At 40.6% G+C, this 19,951-nt stretch overlaps 1 protein-coding gene and 1 pseudogene across 1 annotated transcript in view; one reads left to right on the top strand and one right to left on the bottom strand.

Moving 5' to 3' along the window:
* PDCD1LG2 (programmed cell death 1 ligand 2) overlaps window positions 1-19,951 on the bottom strand; it is a 55,284-nt gene that overhangs the window by 29,277 nt on the left and 6,056 nt on the right. The window contains exons 2-3 of the mRNA XM_039230869.1: window positions 13,409-13,474; window positions 2,916-3,221 (exon numbers count right to left, since the gene is read on the bottom strand). Of these exons, the coding sequence (XP_039086800.1) occupies window positions 2,916-3,221; window positions 13,409-13,474 (372 nt within the window). The remainder of the gene's footprint in view (window positions 1-2,915; window positions 3,222-13,408; window positions 13,475-19,951) is intronic.
* Window positions 5,574-5,673, top strand: LOC120231003 (annotated as a pseudogene).

The raw sequence follows: 19,951 nt of genomic DNA, 5'->3' as shown, positions 1-19,951 counted from the left end.
GAGCCAATGATTTGACTCTTACATATGTATCTAATACTGTCTAGAAGCAAAGAGATCTAGATATATTTTACACACGCCACCATCCATGGAAAAATAAATACAAAAATTCTCCTCTCATAGTCCAAGCTTTACACTGTTTACACTTTTTCACACTGTTTCATTCCATGACCCTCAGCTCCCATGCCACTTTTTCTGCAGGACTTTATCCTAACACAGCATGTTTGGAAGCTCTTTTATTGATTATCCTTGTTTCTTTGCAATGACAAAATACATCTTGCTATTGAGAGTGGTCTTTTCTTCTTGTGATCACTAGGCTTCAAGTGTTCATAGTTTTCTTCTGTGTTTAAATCTAATTCCTGGGGCACCGGGGTGGCTCAGTCCATTAAGCATCCAACCTCAGCTCAGGTCATGATCTTGCGTTTGAGAATTCGAGCCCCACATTGAGCTTTGTGGTGACAGCTCAGAGCCTGGAGCCTGCTTCAGAATCCGTGACTCCCTCTCTCTTTGCCCCTCCCCTGTTCACGATCTGTCCGTCTCGGTCTCTCTCAAAGATAAATATTACCAGCACATGTAAAATCTAGATGTAAATGGTTATAATGATTAAACATGAGAGAGCAAATTTACTAGAAATCTCTTAATAGGATGGATGGGGCTCTCTTTTTCAACCTGTCCACTTATCTGAGGATGTATATGACTTGTGGTTGGAATGAGGCAAGGGTAAGCATCAGTTCTATTTCTGGCTTTCCGTTTTTGTGGCAAGAACGGCTTCCTCATATGAATGAGTAAGTGGGAGTAGAAGCAGTTCTGTTATAGGAATGTCATTTCATTATGATTTACATGGCAAAAAAACTATTTCATTTTTTTACTATCATCTGTTAACTCTATTAGGGACTCCTCAAATTTTGTTGAACATAGAACTTGATATCACTTGTTTTTCAGAAGTACTTATTAGTCATTGCAGTTTGATAAGGTACCAATATTTCCAATCACTCTTTCAGTTAGTACCATAGAGATTTTCTACGCCCCTGGGAAATGCATCATATTCATGATGGCGAGAGGCACACTTTTTATAAAGTGGAAGAAGGCAATTATCAAAGAGGAAGTGTTTTAGGGGAATCCCAAGAGCCTTGCCTGGAAGGCATATTCTCAGGCACACTCAATTTGGGGAAAGAGTACTTGGGGAAGATGAAGAATTAGAAACTCTTTTTCTAAAACTTCCTGTCCCTTAGAAAGTCTTTGTATACCCATATACCTTAGTTCGAAGACCATCAAGGATTTAAAGAATAAATAATTCAGATTTAAGGAATCTGAGTTCCTGAGCCCTCCCCAGGCTAGGTGACGAAGCTGGCAGAGTGGCTTTCCAGGAAGGAGGGGCAGCCCTCAGTTGGACAGGAAGAGTGAGATGACTGGCCCCCAACTCCCCAGAAACCCTAGATGCCTTACAGTATTCAAATAGAGATTAACAAACACAGAGGCAGGGAGTTAGGGGTGCAGATGCTGAACACATTAGGAGATCAAGAGAATGTAGAGCCCTCTTTCTTCCCATTAATTGAACTCAGGCTAACTTCAAAGTTGTAGTATTCATTTCAGTTCCGGATGTAGGAAATGCAGTGAAGGTGGAAGTCAGTTACATCTAGGCTCATGACTTTCCTATTGACTTAATAATGGTTGAGATGAGAGGAGGTCTTTAAACCAACCCCCTGGACACTGACCATATGCCAAGCACCATGCTCAGTTCTTTATGTTCATTAGCTCTCTTAATTTTTACAATAATCCTATGTGGTAGGTTCTATTATTGTTATCCTTTTACAAATAAGAATAGCATGAGAGTCTGAAAGGTGAAATAACCTGCCCAAGGTCACAGGTGGAAACAAATTCACCCTCATGTCTGATTCTTCTAGTTTGTCCTTCTTTCTATCAGATCATAAAGTTACAACATTGCTGCCAAGGGCAATGGTCTTTAGGGACCAAAGTCTATGGGCTTTCCAGAAGACAGAACAGATCCTCTGAGGCCTAATAGGTGAGACTGGAAGGGGACATAGAAAAAACCCAGAGCAGTCAGGGCAGGATGAAAAACACAAGCTGATGAACAAAGCCAAATCTGTTCTTTTATGGTCTTTCCCAAAATGACCTCTTCCAGAACAAACATGAACTTGAAGATTCTCTTCGGATTTAGGTTCTTGGCTGGTATCCAGGTAAGGAGAGCCCTTAACCTAGAGGAATGGGGACAGCTACTGACTTAACCGGGCCTCCCTGGCCCACCCACTTGACTTCTCTGGACTTTAGCTGCTTCATCTGCAATAGGTAAAGCTTGGACAAAAGCAGTGTTTTCCAAACTTCTTAAATTGTGACCCAGAGTGAGCAAAAATATTTTATATCACAGTCCAACACGTACACACACGTATACACACACATACACACCTCTGAAACAAGAGTGTCACAGAACAATACTCAGCCTATGTGATGCCTTCAGATTTATTCATTTTGTCATTCATTTTATTAGGAAAAAGACACCTACCTGGTTGCTACTCACTAAATTGATACTTCTATCCATTAACGGTTGGCAAACCATGGCTTCAAACACTCTGGACCAGAAGAATAAGCTTCTCTCAAAGAGGAGCTTAACCATCAGGTCAGTATTGTTCCTTTGGAGGTCCGTGGGTGAGGCAAGGCTTAGTTTGGACCCCTCCCACCTTTCAGGGACTCATTTCCTGCCTACCCTCCAGACCCACTTATTTCTACAATTCCTGCCCCTAGTTACCCTCACCTCAGCTGCTTTATACTCAGAGGTTAAAAAATACTTCTGGGCGGGTGCTTCTGTTTTCTCTAAGACTGCCCGGTATCCTTGTTAACAATCCCCCCAGTTTTTGCTTGTGCTGATGCCTCCACAGATTCTCGTCCTTGAAACTACTCACCTTTGACTTTCAGAGTCAGGTACTTGTAGTCCCCGGCAACCCGGTAGATGATCAGGCAGCGATACTGCCCTGCATCACTCATTTGCACCTGAGGGATGTGGAATAAGGCCTTCCCCAGGGACAGATGCTCTTCCAGCAAAGTGGCTCTTTCACTGTGCAAGGATGTATTGTTTCCCACCTTCTGCAGACTGGCCCTTAAGTCTTTGAGTTCCACGTGACCTTCGGTGTCAAAATTACACTCCAGGGTCACATTGCTGCCGTAGTCTACCGTGTACAGTTCCTGAGAGACCATCACTGTGAATAAAGCTGAACAAAATACAAGCCGTTCTCCCATTATCTGCCTTCACATTTCAGTTCTGTACAGAGTGGGAGCTGAGGAGACCCACCGCGCCCCCATTTTCCAGGAGATACTTGTCATGAACGGGACAGTCCTTTAGGCTCTTTCTCTTCTGTGCCCTATCCTGTCTGGGCAAAGAGTGGAATTCTGGATCCACTGCTTTTAGGTAGTTCTCTCAACACTCCACAGCTGTGGGGCTTATGGCTCTCCTGTAAGCTATTATCCAGGCTCATCTTCTCCATATGGATCAAGTTATACCATTCCCTGCCAAATACTATCTCCCCTCACAAGTGACAGTAATAATAACAACTCTTATTTGTTGAGTTCTTACTATATATTAGGCCTCTGCTAACACACAGTCTCACTTAGTCTTCCCAGGAGGCCAGCAAGGGAGAGCCATCCTCTTTTTAGAAAATGAAACAAGCACATGGGGCACCTGGGTGGCTTAGTCGGTTAAGCGTCCGACTTTCGCTTAGGTCATGATCTCGCGGTTCGTGGGTTCGAGCCCCGCGTCGGGCTCTGTGCTGACTGCCAGCTCAGAGCCTGGAGCCTGTTTCAGCCTGTGACTCCCTCTCTCTCTGACTCTCCCCTGCTCATGCTGTGTTTGTGTCTCTCTCTCTTCTAGAAATAAATAAAACATAAAAAAAAAAACAAAAGAAAATGAAACAAGCACAGAAAAGTAGCCAGGATCAAACTCAGGTATTGCTACGTCCCTAGTACCCTCACCCACCACACCATACAAACCCATTGTAGAAGTTTATTTTCTGTCAATACGGAGAAGGAAAGAAGAGAACTAATATGTAGTGTATACCTATTATGCACCAGGCACTGTGCTAATAAGCTCTTTATACCTATGTCACTTAATCCTGAAAATACAACCATGAAATACGTATTATTATTACTGTTTTATAGTTGAGGAAACTGGCTCAAAGAGATTCACGCTAGGACATACAGTTAGTAAAGTTGAAATTCAGAGCCAGTTAGATGGATCTTGAGAAACTTAACAGAAGACCATGGGGGAGGGGAAGAGGGAAAAAGTTACAGAAAGGGAGGGAGGCAAACCATAAGAGACTCTTAAATACAGCAAACAAACTGAGGGTTGATACGGGGTCGGGGAGAGGGGAAAGTGGGTGATGGGCATTAAGGAGGGCACTTGTTGGGATGAGCACTGGGTGTTGTATGGAAACCAATTTGACAATAAATTATATTTAAAAATAAACAAAAAAATCAATAGTTTCCGCTCCAACAGTATTTCCCAAAATATGAGGCACATATGAAGCATGTGAAATAATTTTATCTAGGATAGAATTAAGGCCTAAAGGGAACCCAGAGAGGAATTTATTTCCTCTTCAATTCTACTTCAGTCTTTCAAACAACATGTAATTTGCAATTAGACTCTCCCACCCCAATAATGGCTATTTCTCCTTTTAATAAAACAGGAAGCTCCCAGGAAGATACTGTAGATATCTGGGTAGAATTTAATAACACGACTTTTGTTGCACTTATTTTTGCACATACCCTCTATTTACCAGTAACAGTGATACCATACTGGTTTTCCATTTACCATAGGGGCATAGCATTTTGTTAAAAAAAATTAAAGTTGAATTGATTTAAAGAATCCCGTAAAAACAATAGCATAAAGAGTGGTAAAGCAAAGCAAAACTAACGAAGGTAGTGTATGCATGGATAAAGTGTGGGGAAACTGTAGCAAATTATGCTGCCTCCATCATTAATGAATGAATATTCATTATGGCCGAGATGCAGCAAGATCTTAAAGTAATTTATGAATCATGACAAAAGGTTAGATCAAATTATATTCAGGAGCACTTGCTTCATTCATTCATTCTTTTTTTTTTTTTTTACAAATAGTTTATTGTCAAATTAGTTTCCACATAACACCCAGTGCTCATCCCCACAAGTGCCCTCCTCCATGCCCATCCCCCCCTCCCCCCCCCATCCATNATAGAAGGGAAAGAAAAGCCAGCTGTAGCAGGGCATGGGTGAATTGGAAGATTTGGGTGTAGACCGTGGCAAGGGAGGGAGGATTTTAGGTGAGGGTGGCAGACCTTGCTCTGGGTCTGCCTTTAGCTTACCTGAACTTTTTTTTTTTTTTTTTTTTTTACAAATAGTTTATTGTCAAATTAGTTTCCACATAACACCCAGTGCTCATCCCCACAAGTGCCCTCCTCCATGCCCATCCCCCCCTCCCCCCCCCATCCATCAGTCCTCAGTTTTTGTCAGCATTCAAGAGTCTCTCATGGTTTGCCTCTCTCCCTTTCCCCCACCATTTCCCCCCTTCTTCTCCCCTTTGTTCCTCAGTTAAGACTATACTTTCAGGGATCATTTCTATAGTTCATTCATTCATTAATTTAATTAGTCAAAACATCCATTCAACAAATACTTGGGGATGGCTTCTAAGTGTATGCTACTCAAGGAATTTTTGCCATTATAAAAAGTGGTATGGTAAGAGCATGGGATTTAGTGACAGATGAACCTTGACTAGTATCGGGACTATGAGTGCTTTAATCTTGAGCATGTCATTTAGCTCTGTGAGTCTCTGCTTCTTTATCTATACAGGTGTAAGGTTAGAATCTGTGTCTAAGTATTGTGGGGAAAACTAAGCAAAATGACACATGTGATGTGCCTCTTTTGGCAGGTAGCAGGCAGTCAGTAAACATCTGTTCCCTTTTTTTGTACCATGTTTTAATTCTTGGGGAAGAGGTAATCCATACATGCAATACATGGCCACTCTTTATTGACTGAGATCTTTTACTAACCAGAACAGCCCATTCCCAGACCATCCTGGGCAATAGATTTTACAGTATAAGTAAATTTTGGGTTTCCTGTTGCTTGAAGGATTCACATGGCAATTTCTATTCGACTTGAGTTTCTCCTTCTACTATCCTGCAAGACTTTGAAAGCAGAGACCAGATTGAGTCTGTTTTCATATCTCCAGTGCCTAGCACATACTAAGTTTCAGTTAGGAGGTTGGCACATAGAAGAAGAAAGGATGAGCCTAACTGTACTCACTTGTTTTACTCTCATCAAACTTGCAACTTCACCCAAATTGCACAGACTGGCATTCTTAATCATCACACGGCACACTTGATAGTTATGCACAAAACTTGACATTTATCGAAAATGACTGGCAGCTTTACATCTTGCCTCCAAACCCGGTTTCAGCCATGGCCAGAACATGAAGGTGACTTTCTAACAGCGCTAGAGTTCATATCTGCCCTGCATTCTGTGGTGCAGGATGGGGTGGGGGCAGGTCTATGACATGAGGGCCTCTCTATAAAACACTGTGAGTCACACTTGCATTTGCTTGGACAGATTGAGAAGGCTCTGGGATGACACATGTGGAAAGATATTCCTGCTCCTGAATTCCCTGCATGATTCCATTTCATGAAATCCACTGAGCACCTATAATAGCTCTCACCTTGGGTGTCTATAATAGGGCCATCTTAAGGGTAGATCCTTTGGTGACGGGAACCATCTCCAGACTTATAACCAAGACAGAGCTATCTGCTGCCAGATCGACTCAGGCCTGAAGAGTAATATTTACTTATTCGTTCACCAAATGCACAGTAACCAGCTTCTGTGTGCCATGTTCAGGAATTCACTCTTACTCTCCTTCTTTAATCTTATTACACATGACAAAGCAGGAAACAGGGAAGAGAAATGGGGCTTGCAAGAAAGTTCAGTTGCTGAGTCTCAGATAAAACAAGTGTCAGAGGACTTGGGTGTTGCCTCTATTGAATTTATTTAACAAATTTATTTACCACACTTAGGCTTTCTTCTCATGAGAGACAGACAGTCTGTAACTTCCTCTGGAACTCCCCATAGCAGAGGGCAGAACTCCCCTCTTTACGCTCTGGGCCTTTGACAAAAATCCATTTTCTGCTTGCTTCTCTCTTCTGCCTTATACAGTGTGTGTGTACAGGGGCTGTGGCCATAAAGTATGTTACCTCTTTGGCAGGTGAACATTTTACAGCTTAGGTTCACAGGAGGAAAGAGCAATTAGCAAACAGGACTCAAATATCTGATTGCCCAGGATAACTGGAGGATGAATTGTTATTTGGTATAGCTTTGCCTCAATTAAATCTTCTAAGACATGCAAAGCTTTGGAGCTTGATTACCCCATAAAAATGAGTTTAGGAAATGAAATATACACTTAAAATCCTAAATTATTCTTACTTATTGTAAAGTATAGAGGAAATAAAAACACGCTGGGAAACAACTGTGTGAAGATATTTTTCTCAACAGAAAGTCACTAACCAGGGTGCCTCAGCTCTGGCTGTCATTGGAATCACTTGGACGGATTTTTTAAAAAATACCAGGCCTCAGCTTTGATCCTTTAAATTCAAATTCTAATTCTTTTGTGAGGCCAGCATCAATTTTTTTAAATTTCCTTGAGAGATTCTAATGTGCAGAGATTATTGAGAACCACTGGTTAGATCAATAAAACCTACCTGCACACACAAACATCTTTTATTTTCAAAGTGTCCTCAGCTTCGCCTCAGAGCAAGTTAGGAACTTAGAATCTCAAGCTGTGCCTGAGTGAAGCAGATCCTACACTCCAATAAGGCTGAGGTGTGTCATGTGCACATTCGTGTCTGGCATAGTTCTTACACTAGCCTGCATTTGGGCTGTTACTGGGAAGTAGAGTGATAGCTAACATTTATTAAACACAATGGGCCAGACACTGAGTAATCTTTACATCAGCATCTCATTTAATGTTCCCCAAACTCTCAAGGTGGGAGTTACCACGCCTGTCTTATGGATGGGGAAACGTAGGCTTGCAGAAGTGATACCGCTTGCCCAAGGTCAGGCAGGGGTAGCTCATGGAGTGGGAATTCCAGCTCATATCTCTGTGTCTTGAAAGCCTGTACTAACAACTCTACAGATATGACTATATATCCACTGGCATGCATATACTACACCCACAATTGAAATAGATATACCTTTCAGCTTTATGCTAAGAAAACTACATTTTCTTTCTGTGAATGTGTGCATGCGTGTGTGTGTATACTTTGCATACTTATTTCTGGGTTCTTTATTCTGCTTGGGTTATGTATCTTTTTATGCTAGTACTATACTGTTTTGATGTCTACACCTTTGTAATACAGCTTGAAGTCAGGGGTTATGAAATTATGCTTCAATCTAGCACTGAGCTCCTAAAGTTATGAGACAAAGGAAAAAAATGGAAAAAGTCTCCATGACTACAAAACTAAGCAGACAAAACCAGAACAAAACAGGTTTTCCCAACCATTTGGGCCTCCTGACTAAATTAAAGAAACATTTGGCCAGGACATGCAAAATTCATATATGCAGCTTCTTTAAACAGGTCAAAGCAGCTGGCTTGAGCAGTGCTGGACCTTTCTGAAAGCTCCTGGGGAAGCTGTGCACTGTTTGCAATCAGGCATCAATAGGAGTCAGCACCTGTCACATCTCCAGAAACACAAAACAAATCATTTGCATTACCTCCCAAGATAGCTTCCCCTTGAAGCTAATTTTATACTTTTTTTTTCCATTTAATAACAGAAGCTTAAGTGTTTTTTTTTTTTTTTTTTTTTCAGAATGTGTACTTAATGAACTTGAAAGGTGGGGGCTGCTTTACACAACCAGTCTTCAGAAAACTATCGTTCCTGGTTTAGGATAGAAGCCTGTTCTGGGCACCTGACTCATCTGCTCCTCTTTGCAGGAATACTGCATGGAGGCATCTCAGCTCTTAGGAATCCTTCCCCCAACATGATTCTTCTGCTTTGTATACCTCATGGGTCTAAACAAGTAGTTTCAGAGGCTGAAGCTTGGTCCCCACCTCACAGTGACCTCAAGCATCACCATGGCCATGTGCTCCCTTGGTTTTTTACCATCTCTGGAGGATGAAGAAAGAATAAAACACCAATAAAAGGGATGATGATTGGGGTTACTTTCCCCCCAAGACATGACAAAGTAAAGAAACGAGTATTTCCCTCTTAAATGTACCTGAGTTACAAGATGTTCTTAGGTTTTGAAATTAAATGATAAGAGAAGAAGAACTACAACATGACAGAAATTCAAGGAGTGTGCTCTGCGTGAAAGTGTACACAGAGATCAACAGAACAGATCGCAGAATGGAGTCTAGAAATCAACCCACACAAAGATGGTCAACTGATGTTTGACAAACGTGCAAGGCGAGCCAGCGGGGAAAGGACAGCCTTTTCAACAAATGGGGCTGAAGAAACTGGACATCCACATGCAAAAAAAAAAAAAAAATTTCAACTTATACTTTATATCTTTGGTGACAATTAACTCAGGATGGATAATAAACCTAAGAGTATACAACTATAAAATGTTTAGAAGAGGGACACTTGAGTGGCTCAGTCAGTTAAGCGTCCAACTTCAGCTCAGATCATGATCTTACAGCTTGTGAGTTCGAGCCCCGCGTCCAGCTCTGTGCTGACAGCTCAGAGCCTGGAGCCTGCTGTGGATTCTGTGTCTCCCTCTGTCTCTACCTCTCTCCCATTCACGCTCTGTCTGTCTGTCTGTCTCTCTCTCTCTCAAAAGAAATAAACATTGAACAAAATTTTAAAAAATAAAATATTTAGAAGAAAACATAGAAAAAAGTCTTTGAGAGTTTGGATTAGGCAGAGTTCTTAGACATCACACCAAAAGCACAGTTCATATAAGAACACAAAGTGAAATTGGATTTCATCAAAATTAAAATCTTTGCTGTGCAAAAGACACTGTTAAGAGAATGAAAAATGAGCCACAGGCTGAGAGAAAATATTTGCATATCATTCATCTGATAAAGGACTTGCATCTAGAATATACAAAGAACTCTAAAAACTTAGTAAGAAAATGAAAAAAACTTAATAAGTCTGCCATGCTTTAGTATCACCATCACTGTAGGCTGGTAAGGTAGAAAGAACATTAGTTTTGAAGGAAACTTGCCTGTGATATCTAATGACTACATAATCTTGGGTAAATTAAATAACTTTTCTGAATTCCAATTAAAAATGGTCAAATAGTTTGAATACAGACTTTACCAAAAGACATAAATGTCCAATTGCCATGTGAAAATATGCTCATCCTCTCTAGATATTAAGAAATATCTATTTTCCTAGGTATTAGGAAAATCCAAATTAAACCACAAAGAGATACTTCTGCAGACCTAGTAGAATGACTTAAAAAAAAAAAAAGGCGACAATGTCAATACCAAGTGCTGCCAAGAATGTGAAATAATTGGAGCTCTCACACTTTGCTAGGGGAATGCAGAAACGGTATAGCCACTATGGAAAGGTTTGGTGGCTTCTTATAAAGTTAAATATTTACTTCCCATATGACCCAGCCATCCTACTCCTAGGTATTTACCCAAATGAAATTAACATGAAAATCTATATAAAAACATTTATAGTAACTTGATTCATAATTGCACCCAAACAGGAAACAACCCAAAAGTCCCTCAGCTGGGGAACGAATAAGCAAACTCTGGTATATACACACAGTGGAATACTAGTCAACAAGAAAAAAGGAATGATCTATTGATACATCTAACAATATGGATAAACCTCAATTGCACTATGCTAAGTGAAAGAAGCCAGACAGAAAAAGCATATGTAATGAATAATCTCATTCACATGACATCCTAGAAAAGGTAAAACTCTAGTACAGAGAACAGTGGGTACTGGCTTTAAGAGTTTGGGGAGGGTATTTTGTGTGTTTGCTTGGCAAGTGGTAGAATTATTGTGGATCTTGATTGTAGTGGTGGTTATACGACTACACATTTGCCAAAAACTCACAGATGTTTTTACTAAAAAGATTAAATGTTACTGTATGCCAACTTAAAAGTGAATACATGTTTAAAAAATGAAATGAAAATGTTTTCTGCCAATTTTTCTTTTCAAATTTTAAATTGTTTTACAGATAACAGAATAGAGCACCCACAGAGCACACTCTTAAGGAAAGAGTTCACGATAAATGGTTTACCTGAGTCATACTCTGAGTCCATTTTCACCACAGTCTTTAGGAAACACATTCTTTTTCAAGCAGTAATCCAGCAAGAATCAATTGTTTAAAATAATTATAATTTCCATCAATAAAGGACTGGTTAAATAAATTACAACATGTCCAATGAAATATATAGAGCCACTTTATTTTTTGTTTTATTTTATGTTTTAGATTTCCTTAAAGGTTTATTTATTGGGGGAGGGGGGAAGGGACAGAGAGAGAGGGAGAGAGAGAGCAGAGCCCATCACGGGGCTCAATCCCATGAACTGTGAGATCATGACCTGAGCTGAAATCAAGAGCTGGATGCTTAACTGACTGAGCCACCCAGGCACCCCAACAATTAGTAAAAGTTTTAATGGAATAAAGGGTAGATAGTACAGGGTTATGGGGAGGAGGTTATGGAGGACTGGGGCAGGCAAAAGGTTTCGAGGAAGGCTGGTACAGATCTACTATGTGACATAGGTGATGGTTAGAAAAGTGTGCACCATACGGGAATATGATGCTTTTCACCTGTTTCATGTACTTTTCTGTACTTGTGGTATCTTTTACAACATAAAGGTCATTTATTTAAAACTTTTTTTAATGTTTAAGAGAGAGAGAGAGAGGTAGACAGTGAGTGAGTGGGAGAGGAACAGAGAGGGAGACACAGAATCAGAAGCAGGCTCCAGGCTCTGAGCTGTCAGCACAGAGCCCGATGTGGGGCCTGAAATCACAAACTGTGAGATCATGACCTGAGCTGAAGTCAGACACTTAACTGAATGGGCCACCTAGGTGCCCTGACATAAAGGTTTAAATACGGAAAAAAATTTAAAGATATCAAATCAAATAAAATGAACACCTGTGAATCCATTCACCACCTCCCCTGAGAACCAGAACATCACTAATAACCTACATCTACTTCTACCACCAAACATAATCAGCATCCTGAATATGATGTTTATTAATCTCTTGCTTATATTTTTAGCTGTATCATATATGTGTATACACATATATACCTAATCAATATATGGTTTATAAAAAGGGCATTGTATTGTATGTTGTCTTCTGTGCTTTTTTTTTTTGCTTTTTACTCATTATGATGCTATTAAGATTCTTAAATGTAGTTGCATATTTTTGTAATTAATTTATTCACATGCTGTATATTTTCCCATTCTGCTAATATACTACAATTTATGTATTACCCTGTTGATGGGCATTTGGTTGTTTTGGTTTCTTTTTGAAGGATGAATAATGCTGCTATAAGCATTCTTTTTAAAATTCAAATATGGAAATTCACATAGAGAGGGTAATAAAGAATTATATTGATTCAATTCACATTATCTTTTTTTTCCTTGTCAAAGAGGGGTCCAAGTTTAGGGCTGAACAAGCACTGAGGGAAGTGAGGTCATCAGTCCGGCCACCTTGACAGCTGTGGTTCTCCTTAGAGAGCGGATGCTACAGCCTGATTGCTCGCATATGCTTTCTTAAAAGTTTGTTTATTTACTTTGAGAGAGGGGGAAAGAAGGGGAACAGACAGAGAGAGAGAGAGAGAGAGAGAGAGAGAGAATCCCAAGCAGGCTCTGCACTGTCAGTGTCATGTGAAGCTTGAACCCATGAACCGTGAGATCATGACCTGAGCCAAAATCAAGAGTCTGATGCTTAACCAACTGAGCCACTCAGGTGCTCCAAGATAAGATATGTTCATAGTTTCCTTTTGGTTAATTCATAAACATAAGTCATCATACATAGTTTTTGGTTTTGTAAATGTCCAGTGTCAACATTCAATATATGTTCATAATCAAACTTAACTCCAAAAATCCATTCCAAAGTCAGAAGATTAGGGACTGTCTGGATTGTCACCATCACTGTAGTCTGGTAAGGTAGGAAGGGCATTAGTTTTGTAGGAAGCTTGCCTGTGACGCCTAATGACTACATAATCTCAGGTAAATTAAATAGCTTTTCTGAATTCCAGTTTCATCATCTGCCAAAAGGTTACTGTTTCTGTAAGACAGGGGCAAGCACAAGCCACCCAGGGCACCATTATTTTTTACTGTGCATGTGACAGTCATCACACTTCCAGTTAAAGAAAGCCTTCAGCCTGAGGACCTCATTTTCACCATTGGCTTCAGCTATGGGGAAGTTGCCTATTCCTCTTTCTCAGGCCCCTCCCTTTGGCCTTTCTTACCTGCTGTCTGATGAAGCTGCTTTCCCAGGCTCAACATCAGCAGGAGGAACATGATCTGTACCCGATCTGAAAGAGACAATTTAAAGTCTCAGGGTCTTCTCGTGATTTGGTCACTTGCTCATTCCTGAAAACAGGGAAATGACTTGTAAACAACTGCTCTGGGGGGAGGAGGCGGTAGAGTGGGGCAGAGCAGAGCTTGAAAGAGAAGTTATTAGTTGAATGCCTGGAGGAGAATGGAGAGGGGGTAATGGGAAGCGAGGCATTCTCTGTCGATCCAAATTAGAAGCTCTTCTTCCTTTTTTGTTTTTGTTTTTAATTTTTTTAAATGTTTTATTTATTTCTGAGAGAGAGAGAGAGAGAAAGAGAGAGAGAGACAGTGTGAGCAGGGGAGGGTCAGAGAGAGAGAGGGAGATACAGAATCTGAAACAGGCTCCAGGCTCTGAGCTGTCAGCACAGAGCCCGATGCGGGGCTTGAACCCATAAACCGTGAGATCAAGACCTGAGCCAAAGTCGGAGGCTTAACCGATTGAGCCACCTAGGTGTCCCTCTTCTTCCTTTTTTGAATATGAACCAATCCTCACGAGTCACCCACACTGCTGATTGTCAGAACCTCCCTGTCCCTTCCACAAAGTCCCCTAGTTTTTTTCAGTAGTGGGTCCTTGAAAACCAAATGATTGTCTAATGAATGCTACACACCAGCTTCTTCAGGTGAGCTTGAACTCTGGGAGTCAAATACTCAGCACACAGTACAACAGAGCTAAATTCTCAATAAGCACTTGATACTTGCCTGAGCAGGTAAAGTGACAAGTATCACTCTTTTGAGTGTTGTGATGGAGTTTGCTCATTATCTGAACTACCTGTTACTAAGTAGTTTAGACAGAAGTGGCGACACTAAGTAGGTGTCTGACCTTGGTCTTGATACACCTCCTAAGCTTCCACCTTTGCTCAAAGGCTTTCTCCCATCCAAGGACTTCTCGTGGCTGAGGCAAAAGGGACAGGATATAGTACTGTCAGCTATTCTGTCTTCAAAGAGGCTTTCAAAATTTTATTAGCTATGGAACCATTTCTCCAAGGGAAACTGGTTGGAGCCATACAATCCAAATCAGATACAAGCAGAGCTCCTCTGAGTTCTCAGTGTGATAGAAAGCCAGCAGAGGATTTAGATCTGGTGAATGACATGATCTCATTACATTTTTAAAAGAGGACTCAGCTTTGGTGTAGACAATAGACTCTTGGGAAGAAAAATGGGTTGGACAAGATAAGAAGCAGGATGATCAGTGAGGCATGTTTTCACAGAAATGATGACAGTTTGGATTGAGTGATGGCGCTGGTGGAGGTGAGAAGTGGTGCACTGGAGAGTATATATTATATACTAATATATATTTGTTCTTTAAATTTATTTTTTCCCAACAGCATTATTGAAGTGTAACTGACATACGATAGAGGACTGTGTGTGTGTGTATATGCATATGTGTGTATACACGTATATATGGTAAACACAGGCAATTCAGTGGTACAATTCAGTGGTTTTTAGTATATTCACAGAATTGTGAAACCCACACAACTATCTAATTTTGGATTATTTTCATGACCTCCACAAAAAGGAACCCAATACCCACTGAGAGAAACTTCCCAGTCTCCCTTCCCTCTCCTTCCAACCCCTGGCAACCTCCAATAGGCTTTCTGTCTCTATTGTTTTCCTTAGTCTGGATATTTCATGACACACTGTGGCCTTTTGAATCTAGCCTCTTTCAATGAGTTTAGTATTTTCAAGATTCATTTATGTTGTAGCACCTATCAGTACTTCATTCCTTTTAATGATTGAATCGTATTTCATTGTATGAATATAACATATCTTGTCTAGCATTTCATCAGCCAATGATCATTTGGGTTGTTCCTAAATGCTGGCTTTTATGAATTATGCTACTATGGACATTAATGTACAAATTTTTGTGTGGATATGTTTCCAATTCTCCTGGATATGTTGGAGTGGAACTTAAATAGTAAATCTATGTTTACCTTTTTGAGAAATTGCCAAACTGTTTATCAAATATATAATTTGCGAATACTTTCTCCCATTCTGCAACTAGTCTTTTCAGTTTCTTGATAGTATTCTTTGAAGCACAAATAATTTAATTTTAAAGCACAAATTATTTTAATTCTGATGAAGCTAAATTTATCTATTTTCTCTTTTATTGCTTGTGGCTTAGGTGTCGTATCTGAGAAACCACTGCCTCACCCAAAGCCACAATTTATATCTATGTTTCCTTCTGACTATTTTATAGCATCAGTTCTTATATTTAGGTCTCCAATCCCATTTTGAGGGCTTTTAAAAAGATAATAATTGTTCTTTTATAGACTAAATCATCATAGTTTGGGCTACTGGAAGTCCCTTCAAGGTAGCCTCTGTTTCCTTTTCACACAAACCTATTAATCTTGGAAAGTTTGTTTTCTGTTCAAATTGCCTTACATTGACTTCATGTCTCTGCTGCCCACACATGCAATTAACCTTTCTCTAAGAAGTCTTAGGATTTTTTTTTAAATCTAGAAACAAAACAAAAACAGTTTGCCCACTTCTCTCACCCCCTAAACCCCTGCCTCTGGCAATCACCAATCTGTTCTTTATATCTATGAGCCTGGTTTGTTTGCTTGTTTGTTTTAGATTCTACATGTAAAAAAAAAAATCATAAAATATTTGTCTTTCTCTGTTTGACATATTTTACTTAGTGTAATCTGCTTGAGGTCCATACATGTTGTTGCAAATGGCAAAATTTCATTCTTTTTTGTTGAGTAATATTCCATTATGCGCACATGCACACACACACACACGCACACACTTAGGTTAATTCCGTATCTTGGCTATTGTAAATTATACTGCATTAATACTGCAATGAACATGGAGGTATACATATCTTGAGTTATATTTTTATTTTCTCCATATAAATACACAGAAGTGGAATTGCTGGACCATGTGGTAGTTTTATTTTTAATTTTTTTTAGGAACCTCCATACTTTTTTCCAGAGTAGCTGCACCAATTTACAATTCTACCAAAGTACACAGGGGTTTCCTCCTTCTCCACATCCTCACCAACACTTCTTATTTCTTGTCTCTAGCCATTCTGGGGCGCCTGGGTGGCTCAGTTGGTTAAATGTCCGATTTCTCACGGTTTGTGGGTTCAATCCCTGCATCAGGCTCTGTGCTGACAGCCAGCTCAGAGCCTGGAGGCTGCTTCAGATTCTGTGTCTCCCTCTCTCTCTGACCCCCTGCTCATGTCTCTCTCTCTCTCTCTCAGAAATAAATAAAACATTAAATAAACATTTAAAAAAAGATACTAGCCATTCTAACAAGTGATATCTCATGGCGGCTTTGATTTGCATTTCCCTGATGATTAGTGATGTTGAGCACTGTTTCATGTACCAGTTGGTTATCTATATGTCTTTTTTGTAAAATTGTTTATTCAGATCCTCTCACCATTTTTATTTTGACTGTGTGTGTGTGTGTGTGTGTGTGTGTGTGTGTGTTTCTACTGAGTTGTTTGGGTTCTTTATATATTTTGGATATTAATACTTTATCAGATATACAGTTTGCAAATATTCTCTCCCATTCTGTAGATTGCCTTTTAATTTTGTTGATGATCTCTGTTGCTGTGCAGAAGCTTTTTAGTTTAATACAGTCTTAATTTTTAATTTTTGCTATTTTGCTTTTGCTTCTGCTTCTGTTGTCAGATAAAAAAATCATCACCAAGACTAATGTCAAGAAGCTCATTGCCTATGTTTTCTTCAAGGACTTTTTTGGTTTCAGGTCCTACATCCATCTTTAATCCATTTTGAACTGATTGCTGTGTATGGTGTGAAAGAGTGGTCCAGTTGCATTCTTTGCATGTGGTTGTCCCATATTTCCAATACTATTTATTGAATGCTTTGGAACATATTCCTCAGTTTCTTCATTTTGCTGAACTCTCTTGTTTCTACATTGTGGATGAAAAAACTACTTTCCCAGTATTGAAGGAGTAGTCTTACCTAGGAGATGAACCTTGATGTTCAACCCTGTCTCATCTCTTGGTTGTCTTACAAATCTTTGTGTTTGTCCAAGCAGCTGATTCTATTTTTTTTAAATAGCTCCCAGTAGTGGGAGATGTGTCTGTCAATATCCCGAAGGGGAGGATCTTAGCATCTAGATCCAGATTGACTGAAAGTCAGATCCTCAGGCATAGGCTTGTAAAAGTATGGAAATTTTATAGTCTGGCAGACTGCAAGTGTAAGTCCTATGGCCACCAGAACCAGGCAATTTGGAGGTGTCTTCTGGGTAGCAGTCACAAAAATGTGGGCTCTAGATTAGTATATAAGCTTTCTTCTGGGTCATGCTGGTGAGCTGAAATGAAGCCGAGGGAGAGCACCAAGATGGCATCCATAGCCTGTGTTCCTCAAGAGCAGCTCTGGAGGCCACCAAATGTGTGCAAGACCTTAAACCTGCCCCTCAGGCTGAAGCTCTAGAAGAAGCAAAAGGGATTTCCTTGCAGAAAGATTAGGGTGTGTGCATCTGTGCAGGGCTCTGGGGGCATCAGCCTGCCCAGAGCTATCTCTCAATCTCACAGTCCCCTGGAACCTAGGAATTCAAGCCCCCTGGCCAACAGAGCCAGGTGATGAAGGGGTGGGAAGTCCCCCGGACAACTGCTACAAAAAAATACTACACCCAACACCTGTAAGTTTATCTGGAAGGAAACACTAGTGCTCTGTAGTGTGTCAGAGGATGAGTGTGCAAATAGCACCAGCCTTCCAAGGTCTCTGGAAAGGATTACACTAGCCCCTACAGGTGTGTTAATCAGAAGTCTGCCTCTCAGAGTGCAGTCACAGATGATTAGCTAATAGGCTTCCTTCACAGAAAGACTGAGCTCCTAGTTCTATGGCTACTCTGGCTCCCTTACATTTCCACATGAATTTTAGGGCCAGCTTGTCCATCTTCCCCCAAAAAGGCAGTTGGAATCTTGGATCTTGATAGGAATTGCACTGAATCTGTAGATCCATCGGGGAATATAGCAATCTTCACAATGTTAAGTCTTCCAAAAATGAACATAGCATAATTTTCCATTTACTTAGGTCTTCTATCTTTTCAAATAAGACCTTATGAGATTTGCTGTCAGGATGGATATGTAGTTTGGCCAAAACAGATAAATCCCAGGAAATTTTCCAGATTTGAGGCTTGAGGCATTAGGGCAACACAGGTGCTATTTTTGAAACTGGAGAAGATGGAGGAGAGAAACAGATTAAGGAGCAGAAATCAGTATGTGTTTGGCATGTACTTGGTTTGAGATGCCAACTAGACATCCAAGTGAAGATGTTTAGGAGGCAGCTGGATAACAGGGGATCCAGAATTTGAGGTAGAGATAAATCTGGGAGTACTCAATGTCTCCATGTTACTTAATGCCATAGGGCTGTGTGACCTCACCACGAGAGAGACGGGGGAGAATAAGTGTCCAAGGACTGGGATGTGGGGCATTCCAACATTTATGGATCCCTGGGAGGGAGGACACTAGCAAAGAAGATTGAGGGGAAGGGTAAAAAGTCCAATTAATCCCGCCTTTTATTTTTATTTTTCTGATACTGTCACATCTGGGCTCTTGCTGATCCTGCAGGGAGGACTGGCCCCCCACCTTAAGGATTAGTCAGTTCCAGAGACAGTGAACAACTCACCAGGAGGGTTCCTTTCAAATGCAAACTCCACACTCCAACCACCTCCTTACTGCCCCAACCACCCTAGCACCAGGTACCACACAACAAGGGATAACCCCTATGTTCCAGATCCTGACGAATGATTTTAAACTAGACAATTTAAGCCTGCCTTCCCATTCCTTCTCATGGAAACCACAATAAAGACTCCTGGCCACATTTCCCTTTCTGCTCTGCCTCCTGTCTGAGCCGGGTGCTTCCCTGGGTGGCCCCTGCAGGGTGGCATGCCTCCTTTTCTCAAGATCTAAAAACACAATAACCTATTTTTTCTGTCACAGTTATCTCCTGATCTGTTGGCCTCACCATATCTCAATTATAAGGAAACCTAGAGTTTAAAAAACAGTGTTCCAAGGAAGGGGTGTTCAGTTGACTCAAATGCTGCTAAGAGTTGGCATTAGTAGTGTGGAGGTCATGAGTGAGCCCATTTGCATGACGTCAGTGGATTTGATGCAGATGAAAAACTGTGTGAAATGAAAGAAGGTAAGGACTAAGAATGCAGAGACAACAGAATATAGGCAGTGCTTCAGAGAAGAGTGTTTCCAAAGAGAGAGCAATGAGGCAGTAGCTAGAAGGACTGTGAGGTCCACAGAGGGCTGTAATCTTGTTTTCATTTTAGAAAGGGACATATTACCATGGGTACCAATTAGGAGCACCATCAAGTGCTTTCCATAGGGAAATGCTAGACCTCAGCTGGACTTGAAGACCTCTTCCTTATCGAAAATGCAAATGTACCCAGAAAAGAATTCATCTTTATGCTCTGCACTTGCCCAGCAATCTTATTCAGAAGGATAGCGTGTAACACGTTACGGCAACAAA

Source organism: Hyaena hyaena, unplaced genomic scaffold (genome assembly GCF_003009895.1).
Source record: "Hyaena hyaena isolate Hyena2069 unplaced genomic scaffold, ASM300989v1 scaffold_51, whole genome shotgun sequence".
NCBI classification, from domain to species: domain Eukaryota; kingdom Metazoa; phylum Chordata; class Mammalia; order Carnivora; family Hyaenidae; genus Hyaena; species Hyaena hyaena.
Note: the sequence above shows the minus strand (reverse complement) of the source record. Positions and strands in the feature narration are given on the sequence as shown.